Consider the following 15,336-nt stretch of genomic DNA (forward strand, 5'->3'; position numbering starts at 1 on the left):
CCCTTTTCCCAGGATAATTTCCTATCTTCTACCAAAGATCACCTCCCCGTACCTGTCCAGGGCATACTGGTATCTACAGCAAGAGTGTCTCCTTATCCTCTAAGGCAAGGCTTCCTATGAAGACCCCACAACAAGGGGACAAAACAAAATAGCATATTTCATGATATTTATGAAAGAGCCTCTATTATGGAGGCTCCACAACCTGAGTGAGCTACCTGTGCCTTCGACGTGGCCCAGAGGGGCCCAAGGCCATGGCAAGAGAGGGCTGTGAGGCCAGGTGCCAGGTGGATGATTAATTCAAGCTTCTCTTTCTGCCAGGGAGGCAAGCATCAGGAGGGATCCGGAGGTAGTTTGTCCCTTGATTTGACCCCTTAGCTGCCATCTGCAGTGATTCCCATGCTTCACAGTACTTTCCCCGTCTTCCAGTAGCCTTGAGGCCAGCTCTGCCAGTTTTAGATCTGTATTCTCGGACAAGACAAAACCTTTCTGATTCTCAGTCTCATCCTCTGTAAATGGAAATAATCTTGTTCTGCACACCTCGTGATTAAAACATTTATGAAAACTGAAACTTGAAACTCAACACAAATGAAAATCAGCATAGCACTGCTACTTGTGTGTGTGAAAGCTCTTTTGTTTAAAAGCTGTCAGGCACTGTACAAATACAGCAGTATTCCTACCTAGATATGAGTCTATCGTGTATTAGAGGGTGTGCAGTGAGTATGGGGAGAGCTCTGAGCAGTGCGTGTCCTGTCCTGGAGAAGCTGGCTTCCAGCCGTGCCAGACACTGAATCAGAAGACACCCTGTGGGTCCCTCTCCACCCACAAGCCCCACCTGCATCTCCCCCAACTAATTCTGTTTCCATTTACTCTATCCCTGCAGCCTACTTCCTGGCTCACCGCCAGTCTTCTGAGCTTTTCTGACTTTGCTCACCATTTCCAGAACATTCACTCATATTTACCTTTCTGAGAATTCATATGTGAACTCTGCCTACTCCTGCCTGTCAGGAACCCTGAGCTCAGAAGAGCTGAGGAGGAGAAGCCTCGTCATGGGAAGGCTCCTCGACCTGGTTCACGTCATTAGACTCAAGCACAGACACCAGTTAGATCTCTGTCCCTCTGGCCAGGTTGTGCCTCAATAAATTACAGAGCTGTGTCTTGATGGCTATGGCAGGTTGCAAATTGAGGTCATTTCTGGCAAGATTCACTCTGCACTGAGCCCAGCAAAATAGTCCCACTGCATCAAAAATAGAAAATTCCAGAATTCCCCCACCTTCAATGTTGTTTTCAATCACCCAATACTCAACCTTTATCATGTGCCAATTTCTCCACCTACTGCCGGTTCCCTGATCAGGACCCAAATGTACCATTGTTCAAATGTTTTCTAATATCTGATCTGGAGCATATAATTCTAGCTCAGGCTAGCAAGCTCCTAGCGGGTGGTGGCGATCTTCATCACCGATCTTCATCACCGTCAGGGCAGATTCCCATGGCGACCAGGAGGCTGCTTAAAGAGAACCCATGGCAGCATGGGCGATGAGAGAGACCAGTGTCTTGATAGTGAGGAAGACGAGCAATGTGGTAGTGGACTTCCGTGCCCCCCAATGCACCAGGTAAATACCTACTTACCCCTTGGACCCTCCTCCTTCCAAATGTCCCCCTTTCCACCAGCCTTGGTAGGAAGGAAGCCAGCTTGAAAGCCCAGACTCACAAGAAACTCTGCCTCTCCCATGTCATCACCTCTTGATGTTGGGATCCTGGTTCCCCAAGGCTTTGGATCTGACCTTCCTACCCAGTGGTTTAGACTTGAGAAGGGTCTTCACGTTTATGAGTATGACTTAGTCAAGACTTCTTTCCTCCCATGGGACCAGGATACTGGGCAGCCAAATTTGCTACAAATATCGGCCCTTCCTCATGTCCTCAGCTTAAGAAGGCCCAGCTGTGACATGTGGGGTCTTAGCTTTCCCTGTTGCCCCCATCCCAGAGTCTTCCTTGGAATCAGCTTGTCTTCCTCCCTGCCCTCAGATGCTGTTTCCTTATCACCCATAAGTCATGAATCCACAGAGGGGCCAAACATAGTAGAACTGATGCAAGACTCCAGGAAAAGGAAAGCTGCAGGTGTGTTTGTACGGGGTTGGGGGGTGGTGACCCTCCACCCTCACCTACACACGCCCTCCCTCTCCTCGGGAGGTATAAAGGCTCTCCGTCAGCCACTCAACTGCACTTCTCCACCATGAATCCACTGCTGATCGTTGCCTTTGTGGGAGCTGCTGGTGAGTCCCATGCATTGCTTTGGGCCCCATTCGCCTCTGTCCTGGCAGAGATACATGCTCCACCATTCCTGCTACCTTTCCTGTTCTACCTGTGCGCTGAGATCCTACCTTCCCTGTCCAGCACCCCTCCTTCCCACTCTGGGGGTCTCTTTAAGCCTCATTCTCTCACCTTCTGCCAGACTCCACTCCCATCCCCCTCATCCATCAGTTTCGGGGCTTTGTTGGGAGAGGCGAGAAAGGGAGACCAGGTGGGGACGGTTTGTGAAATGAGCCAGGACTTGAGGCTCTAGGATAGCTCCACGGTAGCTGTTCCTAACCTCGGATGCACCTGGGGAGGTGGAAAGATGACTCATTCCAGTCCTATTAATTGGCCTGAGGTGTGGCCCATGCATTGACCTTTTAAGCCTCCCAGGTAGTTTTCAGATGCCCGGATGTAAAGCCACAGCTGCAAATCACTGTTCTATTGGCCAATAACCGTAACTACCTTTGTCCTGCGCAGTGGGTCCCCGGCCTCACTGCGCAGATGTGAGCTACGGGAGGAGCTGGCTACAGCCAGGGCTTCGCGGTCAGATCTTCCTACTTAGGCCATTCCATCATGACAAGCCGGGGCTGAAATTGCAGTGGGGAGTAGACTGGTGATGAGTAAGAGAGAGAAAGAAGCATTCGGTGGGTGAGAGGACCCCATTCAGACCCTATCACACTGAATGCACTGTGAGGAGGGTTTCTTGTCCTTGGCCCCAGGGGAGGTCTGGGCCTGAGCCCCTGCAGGGTCCCTAGCTCTGTGCCCTGCAGGCACACAGAGCAACTCGGGAGAACTACCTCTGTGAGACAAGCCGGGGATGCTCCCTCGTGGCCTCCCTCTCATCATTGTGCTCCTTCAGGAATCCTAATTAGCAAGGTCCAGCCGCGGGGCTCTGGATTCCAACCCCAACCCTCCTGTTGAATTGGCTTCTCCCTTCCTGTCTCAAGTTGCTTTTCCCATGGACGATGATGACAAGATCATAGGGGGCTACACCAGTGCAGCGCATTCTATCCCCTACCAGGTGTCCCTGAACTCCGGCTACCACTTCTGCGGGGGCTCCCTCATCAGTGACCAGTGGGTGGTGTCCGAGGCTCACTGCTACAAGTCGTAAGTGCTGGGCCCCTGGCTACAAAGCCCACTGCCCAGGGCCCTCTGGAGGAGCCGGGGTCTGTGTAGGGGTTGCTGAAGTTGGGAACGATGATGGGGAAGAGAAGAAGTTGACGATGGCAGCTGACTCGCAGGAGCTGCGGGTAAAGAGGGGCACCTGATAGGAAGCCGCTGACACCCCAAATCAATAGATCAAACAGCAAGGGCTGCGGGTCATAAAAGCAGGGACGGACCATTTTGCGGTAGGAGTGGCCAGCTTGAAAAGCAGGCAAGGACCTCACACCGAGTAACCTTTGCCAGGTGGCTACAGGTTAAAACCACCTGAGATATGTTAAAAAAAACAAAAACAAAACCAATAAAAACAGTTGCCTAGTTCCTATTTGACTCAGAATTTTTAGGAAGAGAGTCTGAGTATTGGTGAGTTTATAACTGCCTCTGGCAGATCTACTCTCTGGGCAGAGCTGAGAATCACTGCCAAGACCAAGGGCTTTCAAACCTGAGTGCGCATAAGAATCACCCGGAGGGCCTGTTAAAACACAGATTGCTGGGTCCCACCCCCAGGGTTTCTGATGCAGTAGGTCTGGGGTGGGAACTGAGAATGCGTTCCCAGCTGAGGCTGATGCTGGAGGTCCCAGGGCTGCACTTTGAGAAGCGCTGGATTAGATCATACGGGATGATGGCGCTTAGCAGAGCAAGAACAGAGGGAGTAGAAGTCACGACGCGTGTAGTTCGCAAGGTTACAGAGGATGAAGGATGCCCGGGGAACTCGAAGTGGCTCGGTTGCACCCACGGCACTGAATGCATGAGAGGCATGGGGAAAGGCGGCTGGAAAAGCAAATGGAGGAGCATCCCCACCGGGACCCCTTCACGGCCTCCCTGACCCACTGCCCCTCTACTGCCCTGTGACATTCCCACACCACCACCTGCGAGCAGGGAAAATGCTGGGGGACGCAGGGATGTGGGCAAAAGGCCTTTACTGTGCTTCGCCCGCAATAGCCACATCCAGGTGAGGCTGGGAGAGCACAACGTCGACGTCCTGGAGGGCCGTGAGCAGTTCATCGACGCGGCCAAGGTCATCCGCCCCCCCAACTCCAGCAGCTGGACTCTGAACAATGACATCTTGCTGATCAAACCCTCCTTGCCTGCGGTCATTGACGCCCGGGTGTCCACCTTAGCTCTGCCCAGCGCCTGTGCGCCCGCTGGCACCCAGTGCCTCATCTCCGGCTGGGGCAACACCCTGAGCTCTGGAGGTGAGTGGGACCCTCACGACTTCACCCTCCAGCCTACCCACATTGCCCAGAACTGAGCATCCCCTGAGCTGGGACCCCTTTGCTTCCAGTCTGCAAATTCACATTAAGTGCCTACTACACAAAGGGCTCTCTGCTGGGTACCAGAGAGAGGCAAAGTGTCAAGGAGTTGAACCCGAGAATCAAAAGACGGGACAGATGTAGCCCTTGCTATTAGCACCTCTAGGGAGGGGTCTGCAGTGAGCTTTCTGGGAGTTGAAACCCACCATTCCTTGGAGGCCTCTCCTGGCCGCCCTCAGGGTTCAGCACTGGATTGCCATCCCGTCCTGGCCTGACCCACATTTTCCTTTCCTTGATCTCTTCCTGCCCCTCAAAGTCAACTACCCCGAGCTGCTGCAGTGCCTGGACACCCCACTGCTGAGTCAGGCTGAGTGTGAAGCCTCGTACCCTGGACAGATCACTGACAACATGGTCTGCGCCGGCTTCCTTGAGGGAGGCAATGATTTGTGCCGGGTGACTTGACCCTACCACTCTGAGACCCCTGCCCAGACACACAGGCCCCCTGGGAACGGGATTTGATTGCCCGGGGCTGTGGGGCTGGTAGAGGAGGTCCCTGGGCGGTGGTCCTGTGGAGAAACAAGGGAGGCCAGTGTGCGTGGCATCTCTTCACACTGTGGAGAGATGTGGAACCACAGAGCCGACAGGAACGGGGTCTTGTAAGGTTCAGACTGTGTGTGGCTCTGGGTCCCTTCTTCTCTCTATATAAACCTTGTCCCACCGCTTCCTCCCCAGGGTGGCTCTGGCGGCCCTGTGGCCTGCAACGGAGAGCTCCAGGGCATTGTTTCCTGGGGCTCTGGCTGCGCCCAAGGGCCAAGGTCTGCAACTATGCGGACTGGATTCAGCAGATCATCGCTGCCGACAGCTAAAGCCCCGCCCCGCTGCCATCATCGTGCTGATAAAGTGACTCTTCTCTAACTGCCCAGCTCCGTACCTGCTCCCTCCGGCCCCTTCACTCCGGGAAACATCTCCTCCCATCTGAGGTCAGACAGGGCTGTACCCCTTACAGATGAGCAGAGCGCCCCACTTCCCAAACTGTCTTCCATGGCACACTGGTATAGCAGCACGTAAAGAGAAGGAATCCAGAAAATCGTAATCGGGGAGGTTTCTAGAGGAAAATCCGTTTCGGAAAGGCTGCATTGGCCTTTGTACTTCTCTGGGCCTTGAGTGCAGTGCTGACGTGTGCACACATAGGCATGGTCTGTAAGATCCCATACTTCGTCTCACTGCTACCCACACCTAGGGAAGCACCTGTGCCAATCACCTTGGCCTCTTCTGAGTCCCCTCCAAGCCCCAGCTTATGTTCTCTCCTGGCAGCAGGTGACCCCGTTGGCCCCGATTTCCCAACGACCATCTCATGTGTCTGAGGAAGGCAAGAGCTCCCTGGTCTCCATCCCTCAGGCTCCTGAGAAATCTGCCTTTTGTTCTCCCCATGTGATGGTACTGACATGAATATGCCATACTGAGTACTTTATAGGCACTTTCAGATTTAGTTCCCTCTCCCCTCTGGGGTGGTTATTATTCCAGCAGTACAGACAAGGAAACAGAGGTTCAGAGAAGGTTATTAATTTACCCACATCCCTCATCCAGCAAATGGCAGATCTGGAGGGTTTTTTTTTCTAATTTTAATTATGCTTTATTATTTGACCTACATGCTATTTATGATTGTATTGATTAATTTTTAATTCTTTTCTTTCTTTTTTAAACCCCACATTTGTTTATTTATTTACTTTTTTGGCTGTGTTGGGTCTTGGTTTCTGTGCGAGGGCTTTCTCTAGTTGTGGCAAGCGGGGGCCACTCTTCATCGCGGTGCGCGGGCCTCTCACTGTCGCGGCCTCTCCCGTTTCGGAGCACAGGCTCCGGACGCGCAGGCTCAGTACTTGTGGCTCACGGGCCCAGTCACTCCGCGGCATGTGGGATCTTCCCAGACCAGGGCTCGAACCCGTGTCCCCTGCATTAGCAGGCAGATTCTCAACCACTGCACTACCAGGGAAGCCCAGATCTGGAATTTTGAGTCCCTATTTGCCTGGTCCCAAAGCCCAGCCCCTGCTTCCCCTACCCCATCTCATGGGCTCTCCAGCTGCAACTATGGTCCATCAACTCTGCTGTTCACCGTCTCTCCAGCTCATCCCCTGCCTCACAGCACTTCCTGAGGGATGCTGGTCTCCTGCCCGCCTTCTAACCCTGCGCTTAGAGAGGTCCGGCCCGTTATCTGATTCCTGGTTAATACCTTTCCTGATCTCTCACATTTTCAAAGTAGAAGGTAAGTTCCTCATCGTGGAGATGTAGGGTTCTTCCTGCTCTGCCCCTGCCTATGTTTCCAGCCTTGGTCTCCTCACCCCTCCCCTCCCCTGCTGTGCTCCAATGCTCAGAAGTCCTGGGGGTTTCCTCCAACAAGCATGGACCTCTGACCTCTAGCTCTGGACACTACTGTTCCATCTGGTTTGATGCCCTTCCCACCTACCCCTTCACCCTCTTCAGAAAAGTCTTTGACCCTCCGTGGACCCTCTGGTCTGAGTAAGGAGTTCTGCTTTTCTTCCATGCTTTCTTCTATCACAGTTCTTCTCACGCTGCTGAATGTATATGGATGTATCTACCTTGGCCTTCAACCATGAGCTTCTTCCGGAAGAAATCTCGCCTTACGCATCCTGGGAATCCTACTGATTAAACAGCAGCTGGACTAAGGTAGGCACCCCACGATCGGATGAATGAATGAACCATGAGCTAGGAGTGGAGGCAAATGTACTGAAGAAAGGAAGAGCTTTCCAGAAGAATGGTTCTCAGAGTGTGGTCCCTCGACCAGCAGCACCAGAATCACGTGGGAATTTAGGAGAAATGCACATTGTTAGGCCCAACCCCTGACCTACTGAGTCAGAAATTCTAAGATGGAGCCCAGCAGCTTGCTTTTAACAAGACTTCCAAGTCATCCTGAGGGATGCCAGAGCTTGGGAACCAGTGTGGTAGAGAGACCCCTAGACCAGTACTCTCTGTGAAAACACCAGTCACGGACGTCTCTATTAACTATATGCACCGTGACAAAGCTTTACGTGTATTATTTATGTCTTTACATATTTATTTATTACGTTACGTGTATTATTTATGTCTCACAAGAGCTCCGTAAGGGAGATGTTATTTTATTTATCATCATCATTCCCACCTTACAGATAAGGAGACTGGAGTTTAAAAAGCTTCAGTAACTTGCCCAAGGTCCACAGATGTAAGTAGAGGGCGTGGGTGGGAGCCCCGCAGTCTGGCTACAGGAAATGACCTTGCCTGAGGAGCGGGGCCTCAGCGGCTCAGGTACAGTGCCCAGCGGAGCCCCCGGAACTTAAGTGAGGAAGCCTGGTGCTAGTCCCAGCCCTGTCTCCTCACATCCCGCACCCTTTGGCCTCTTCAGATTTCAGTTTCATCTGGGGAAATTAGGAGACAAAGTTTGGGTTCAAATGGGTCAATTAACGTACTTGAAAGTTTTCAAAAATTACACATAGGTGTTATTTGCGTATCTCCTCCCTACATCCCAACACACAGCTTGAGAAAGGCACACAGGTAACTAACCAGCTTCCCCTCGGATCCCCTGATCACTACCCACATTCTTCTCGCCCCCTCAGGTGGCCACGCTGACAGTGCCGCCGCTTAAGTCTAACAAAAAATAAGGAAAGGCTGCCCCCTGCTGCCCAAATGATGAATGACCTCACTCGGCACCTGCCTGACAGGTCTAAACTCCTTTCACCCCACCCCACCCCCCAAATAAAAGCTTCGCGGGCACTTGGGCTACTAACGGTGTGTGACACAGTGGCAAAGATCTGGGACAAACCCCATCAGGATAAAAAGTAGTTGTGAAACCAAGACAGGGTGGTATTCTTTGTAAGTCCAAATCGGGATGAGAGTCCCCAGCTAGATGGTCAAAAGGAAACCCTTACTTAGGGAGTAAATTCGTGACAGGCAAAAAGGGTTAATAAGGAAAATACTATATGGAACTAGATCAAAGTAAATCAGTACATTGATGAAAGTTCCTCAATGTGGAAAGGGAACAAGAAAGAGGCCTTGCCACCTTCCGACTGATAAAAGCAATTGATGACCTTTTATTGGGCTACTGTGAGACCTGTCACTATTCCTGAGTTAAATAAACAGACTGTCTCCCCTTTTTCCCTAAATTCTAAGAGCCGTGCCAGTTGCGGCCAGCTCTCGCACCACCAGACAGCGCTCTGCTGTGCTTCCAGCTGACAGCTGCCCTTCTCAAGGACAAGCAGTGGGTCCCAGGACTGGTGCAGAAGTGGAAACACCCAGGGTCACTTTGTGCTTAATTGTTTATTTAAATGCAAATTAATAAACCTAGAGATTTTGAGCTCAAAGTATCCTGGGGACTACTCAGAAATATGTATTTTTCACGAGGCTCCTCGGTGATTGGAGACTCACTGAGCAAATTCAAGACAGTACAACAGCTTCTTGTATAAACTGGTCTTCTTTGGAAAAAACGAGTTTGTAAATAAAACAAGTATCTTTTTTCTCTAGTGGCAGATTTTAAAATATCGCTTAAAGCAGTATTTTGCTGTTGTTTTTCTTTTTAAATTTTATTAAGTTTTACTTTAAAAGTAAATAGATAATAGCTATGTTATCTATTTAAAATAAAATAGCTATGTATGGCTCAAAAATCAACACAATGAAGTTGACACTGAGAAATGTTAATTTTCCTTATACTCTGTGTCCTCCACTCATTCCTTTTTTTTTTCTTAACGTCTTCATTGGAGTATAATTGCTTTACAATGGTGTGTTAGTTTCTGCTTTATAACAAAGTGAATCAGCTATCCACTCATTCTTAACAGGTAATCATTTTATCCATCACTTTTGTATGCTTCCATTGTTTCTTCGTGCAGCATCAAACAAACAGAAGTATAATTCGTATTTTAATAATAAGTATTATTCTTACTTTGTTAGACAAAGGTAGCATGCAGGAGCCTTATTCTACAGCTTGTTTTTATCCAGTTAACATTATATCTTAGAAAGCTTTCCATAGCAGTATGAAACATTTTCATTCTTTTTTAGCATTGAATAATATTCTGTGTGAATGTTTCACAATTTATTTACCCAATCCCTTACTAATGGGCACTTGAATTTTTCCCAATCTCTTTGCTATTCCAAATAATGCAAATACTTTACACACTTTTTTTTTGTATGCAAGAGTAATTACAGGATAAACTGTCAAAGGTGGGATTTCTAGGTGAAAAGGTAAGCACATTTGTAATTTTTATAGATATTTCCAAATTGCTCCCATGAAGAGTTGTATTATTTTGCACCCACTGGCAATCAATGTGTAAAAGTGCATATTTCACCAGAAACCAGCCAATAGAACGGTCTTCCGTAATTCAATTTGTCAATCATATTGGTGAAAAGTGACATTTCAATGCAGTTTTACTTTGTATTTATCATTGCAAGTTTTCTTTTTCCTATGGTTAAGCACCATTTGGATCTTTTTTTTTCGGAACCTCTGTTCTTTGCCATTTTTATTGGGCTCTGGGTTATTTTCTAATTGATTTCTAGGAGTTCATCGTCATGGGGAGATCAGCCCTCATGACGAGAATCACTAATGCTTTCCCCATACTGTCATTTATCTTTAGATTCTGCGTCTATTTCCCCCTGTAAGCGTGTTATCATTATGTGATCGAGTGTCTTTTTTTCTTCTAGATGTTGCCATAGTTTAAAAGGCAACGAAAGGAAGCGCCATCTAGTGCAATGAGATGCAGACCACTCAGCTGGAGGTTCAATTTCAAGGTCATCTCGTGCAGGGAGAATAAAATATCTACCAAAAACTTAAAATGTTTCTGCCCTTCAGGGAAAAGAGGGAGAAGACCTTGACCGTCATCACTTGGCCGTGTGACTGTATTTGAACGTCCCTCGGGCTGTATTCATTCAGTTCTCCACACCTGGCTCCCCCAGTGCCCTCCACTGGACTCGAATGTCTAAAGTCCACAGTGAGAAGTGCAGTAGGTGATGACACACGTGGTCCCCCCTCACCTCTCACTGCTTAGAAATACAGCTCTCAGCTATCACTTTATCTACCCCTGGGAAAGCCCTACCTCTATGTAGCTTGTGGCCAATTCTCCTTCAGACCACCCTGGAGGTTCAGAATTGGGCCAACGGGGCAGAATCTGGGTACCGAGTGCCGAAAGGTGTGACCTCCGGTGTGGCCAGCATCGGAGCAGTCCCGAGATAGAAAGGGGCTGCTACTATGACGCCAGCTTGCAGAGGGGCAGATACCAGGGAAAGCAGCCCCTGATGCAAAGACACACGGCTCTGAGGGGCTAAGAAGGTCCTGAAGAAAGGGCATGAGCACGAGGAGGGAGCCCCCTGGCCTGGTCCGTCCTCCCCACCACTTGCACCTGGGGTGGTGATGTCACCGCCTCGCCCTCCAGTGCCCTCACAGGGGCAGCTGCTCTGGTGGTTTCTCCCAGACTCCAACTTGGAGGGGCAGACGTATGGGAGGAGCCGTTTTTGTATAAAGCTGTAACGTTGTGAGGACAGGGGGCCCACGGTGATTCAACCCTATGGGAATCCTTTACAAAAACCTTTCTGCCTGTCCCAATTCCCACCGTCCTTCCATTCCTCTCCCGGGTCACAGGCCCAAGGGTGGTTTGGGTCAGAATGTCTCCACCTTCCCCCCGTCCACCTGTCAAGCCCAGACCATGGAGAAGGACAGGCCTGGATCAGAGCTGAAGCTTGCAGGCAGAAAGGCCAGACATAAGAAGATGCCTCTGTGGCCTCATGGGTGAAGGCCTCAGAGAGGCCCCTTTATCCCACCCTCCCCCTCCCCCCACCCAAGGACAAGGTCAATGGGAAGGTACATGGGAGGTGACCGTTCTATGAAGGAAGAAGCCAGCACTACCCAGCCCTCCGGGGACAGTCACGGGTCTCTGAGACCCTGCCCTCCTCGCCAGGCCCACATCCTTCTGATGGACCCTCAGGAAGAATCAAAAAACAGGGCACAGGGCTCTCTGGATGGACTCTGCCCATGCTCCGTGGCCCCAAGAGTCAAAAGTCGAAAACATTCTTCTGTACAATATCTGTAGAGCACAGGAGGGGATTCCTAGTCCCAGAGTCCACCAGGCACCAACCAAAACCCCCTCCTCTCTGCACTCCTCGCATTTGTTTTCCTCCTTACTCCGCGTCACTGTGCAAATACTGAAGTCTTCTTCGGAGAAGGCACCAGGCTCACGGTCGTAGGTAAGACATAATCCAGGCCTTTCCTGGCCCCTTGTAGGGGAAGGCGGGTCCCAAGTGTGCATTGTAAGGCGGCTGTATTCTGATGTGCTATGACTATACCTTCGGCCCAGGGACCAAGCTGACTGTTGTAGGTAAGGCCAGGGTGTCCAGGTGGGTACCACGAGGGAGCACTCTCTCGGGGAATGTGGGAGGGAAGAGATGACCCAGCTCCTGGGTCTTGGGGCCCTGGAAAGTTCTGGAATGGTATGCAGAGTGTTTGAAGGGGGCTGGTGGCTCTGTGAGGGAAGGGAGCCATGAACACCCTAACCTCTCCCAGAATCCCAGCAGACAAGGAGAGGTTTTGAAGTGAATCTGGGAGGCTGTGCTTTGGAGACACCTACTATTTTGGGGAAGGAAGCCGGATCACTGTCATAGGTAAGCTAGTCAGGGCTGGAGGGCTGGGAACCTACAGGGAGGGGCAGGGTCCAGGTGGAGCCTCCGATAGGGGTGCCTAGGTTAAAGCATGTTTTTATCAGAAAACTCTGAATTCTCGTCTTGATGAATTCTTATCTTGATGAGATGGACAGCCTCCATCTCCAATAGTTTCATAGACTCGCTGTGTCAAGCCTGGGTCTCCCTACCGAGAGGCAAGTAGTCTCAGCTGGAAAGGGGTCTCCGTGTCCATCTTCCGTCTCCTTGGAGGGTGCCCATCATGGCCACGGTAGATGGGAGGGCGTCTGGCCTTGGATCCGTCAGTCCTGCCGTTTCTCTCCCTCGCGTAGAAAGGAGATGGACACAGGAGAGGGGGGTGAGAAGTCTCACAGGGGGCCAAACTGGTCCTCTGACCGCAGCTTTTCAGGTTGTACAGTTGTCGCCAGCTCCACCTCTGGGGGTTAAAATTCCGCCAAGGAAGGGGACAGGAGGGCTGCAGGTGGACCGGCGGAGGGGTGGGGAAAGAATGGGAGGCGCAGGCACCGTCTCCCTACCGGGCTTTCGTGCTCTGTGACTAATGAGAGCCTGTATTTTGGCAGCGGAACGAAGCTTTCTGGGCTGGGTAAGTAAAGGTCTTCCCTGGGAATGATGTATTGTAAGGCTGGAGTTCTAGAAGTTCCCTTTAGAGAAGGCAGGGACTGAGAACACAGCAGAGAAAAGGCGGAGAGTGTGGGTGAGTGGAGAAGGTGCTAGGACCCCCAGAAGTTCTGGGGAGAAGCTCGTTTCTGGAAAGAAGGGCCCCATACCGGCCGCTCTGGGGTTTGCCACGCCCGTGTTATACTGTGGAGCAACCGGGCGCAGCACTTTGGAGGTGGGACTTGACTCCCTGTCCTGGGTAAGGCGCAAGAGCCGGGAGACGGGGCCACTGTCCCTTGGACCCGAAGTGTCTACCTCTCCATCCAGCCCCGGTGGGAGAGGGTTGAGTAAACTCTGGTCCCTGTGGGGCTTCCGGGGAGCTGGGTCTGCCACCACTTTAGATGAGGCTTGTTTGATTCCTGTTTGTCCTCTAAGTCTTCGGCCCATCAACTGCGTCCTTACTCTTCTGTCGGTGGTCCATTCCTCCTTCTTCTGTGCGTGGATCGGCCCCTCCTAAGTCTCTTCCTCTTTCCCCTCTTTCCCCAGAGTGTGCTTAGGCCTTTCTCCTAGTGGGATCCCTTTGGTCCTGAGCCGTGAATCCAGGCAGGGAAAGGTGGCCATCTCTGCCCTCAAGGAGCTAAGACTAGCACTCTGGCTGGAGACCTCTGGGGGGTTTTCCTACAGCTTCCTGCAGCTGTGTTCCTATAATTCGCCCCTCCACTTTGGGACCGGCACCAGGCTCACCGTGACAGGTATCAGACAGGGAGAGAGGTGGAAGGAGGGGGTCAGAGCTGCCCTTTCCTTCCGGAGCATCTCCAGCTTGCTCCGCTGTGTTTGATGCAGCTCTTCAGCCGAGGGCTCATGGGGGCTGTGCTTCTGTGCTTCGTCTCCCGGCTTTCTTGTTCTCCTTCTCGTTGTTCTCCAAGACTCCCCTCCTCTCTCCTGATTTAGCGGGTGTGCTGCTTTACTTTCCCCTTCTTATCTGATCTTCTCCATTTCCCACCCTCCTTCTAACTCTGATCCTGCACTGGTGACCCCGTTTTGGGGAACAGCTCCGTCTTCTATGTTAAAATCCACCCCCAACACCTCCCTCCAGCTCAGAGCGCTGTCCTCGCCTTCCTTGAGTCCTTCTCTGTCTCCAAGATCCATGTGTGTCTTCCTGAGGTGGTTTAAGGACTCAGGAGGCCATAGGGGAGCAGCTTGGTGAGACTGAGGGCGCTTGAGGGGGACTCCTGAGCCCTGAAGGCCGAGGTCCGTGTCACGGCATCATGTGAGCTTGCAGGGGTGGCCCTGGGGAACACTGCGCTTGCTGGGGGTCAGAGGAGGTAGGTCAGAATAAGCTGTTACAACTGGAAACTTACACCATCTTAGCAACAGCCAAGGCAGAAAGAAGAGAAGCAGGTTGAGGCCCCATGCTCTCAAACCTCAGGATCTGTGCTGAGATCAGCGAGTCAGAGGCCCATCGTGAAATGCTAACACACCATCACCACCCTCTGGAGGAAGCAGGCAGATGGGAGAAGAAGGGCGAGGGTGAGATGGGCCTGGGCTGGAGTTATAGACGCGGCCAGAGCAGCGGGCCACAGAGGTTCTACCAGATTGCTTGGCTGGGGCAGGCTTTGTCCCACAGATGGGAGCACATGCCGTGGCGATTGGAAAGTACAAATCGCTGGGATTCAAACTGCCTTGGTTCTGGGGAAGGAGGGGCTCATGCAATTTGCAAAGTGACCTAAACTGTCTCAGGCCCTCTGAGATGTATAAAACAGAGATGACAATGGTAGTCTCTTGGGGTCCTGAAACTGTAAGGGACTAAATCATGTGAAAATCCTTTGTAAAGGATTTACCCTCTTGTAGCCATCCTTTTCATTCTTGTTGTTTATCCTCACTGTGTCACAGAGTATGCCTTTTTCCAAACCCATGTCTCAATTTTGCCATTAGAAACATTTCCCAAACTTGGATAAAGTGGAGGCATCTGGGTTTGCCATACTTCTGCTCCACAAACTCATTCCTAGAACAGAGCCAAACAGAGGGCACAGTACATCCTGGCAACAAGGAGGGTGCTTGAAAGGTAGACGTGTTTTTTTCCCATTCCTCCATGTCTTCACGTGAGGGCCTGCCTTCCAACAATTCCAGAAATTCTCTCCCTTCTGTCAGGCATGTCAAAGGGCCTGGGACTTTATAATATGAACCCTCTGATGAACTGGTCCTCGGACTTTGGGATTTGTTCGTTTCCAAGCTTTTGCTGCTTTTATGAATATAAAACGTGGCTGGAGCTAGGATTCAAAAGCGGGGAGAGAGGTTTGCTGGGCACTGGAAATAAGAAAGGGTTCAACCCATGAACATTTCCTTTCATGGGATTCCAGCCATCCTC

General features: G+C 51.1%; 1 protein-coding gene and 1 gene segment (V, D, J or C); both read left to right on the forward strand.

Annotated features, from left to right (window-relative positions):
• The window catches only part of LOC114902046, a 106,464-nt gene that overhangs the window by 83,837 nt on the left and 7,291 nt on the right, over positions 1 to 15,336 (forward strand). The window contains 1 exon segment of the C gene segment in view: positions 13,663 to 13,720. Coding sequence covers positions 13,663 to 13,720 — 58 coding nt within the window.
• On the forward strand, positions 2,231 to 5,572 carry LOC114902049 (anionic trypsin-like). Its single transcript, XM_029234403.1, is given in 6 exon segments — positions 2,231 to 2,270; positions 3,240 to 3,399; positions 4,396 to 4,649; positions 5,023 to 5,159; positions 5,439 to 5,511; positions 5,514 to 5,572. Coding segments are annotated over 6 exon segments (723 nt in total).

This window comes from Monodon monoceros, unplaced genomic scaffold, assembly GCF_005190385.1.
Source record: "Monodon monoceros isolate NGI ecotype Baffin Bay Population unplaced genomic scaffold, NGI_Narwhal_1 Super_Scaffold_2, whole genome shotgun sequence".
NCBI classification, from domain to species: domain Eukaryota; kingdom Metazoa; phylum Chordata; class Mammalia; order Artiodactyla; family Monodontidae; genus Monodon; species Monodon monoceros.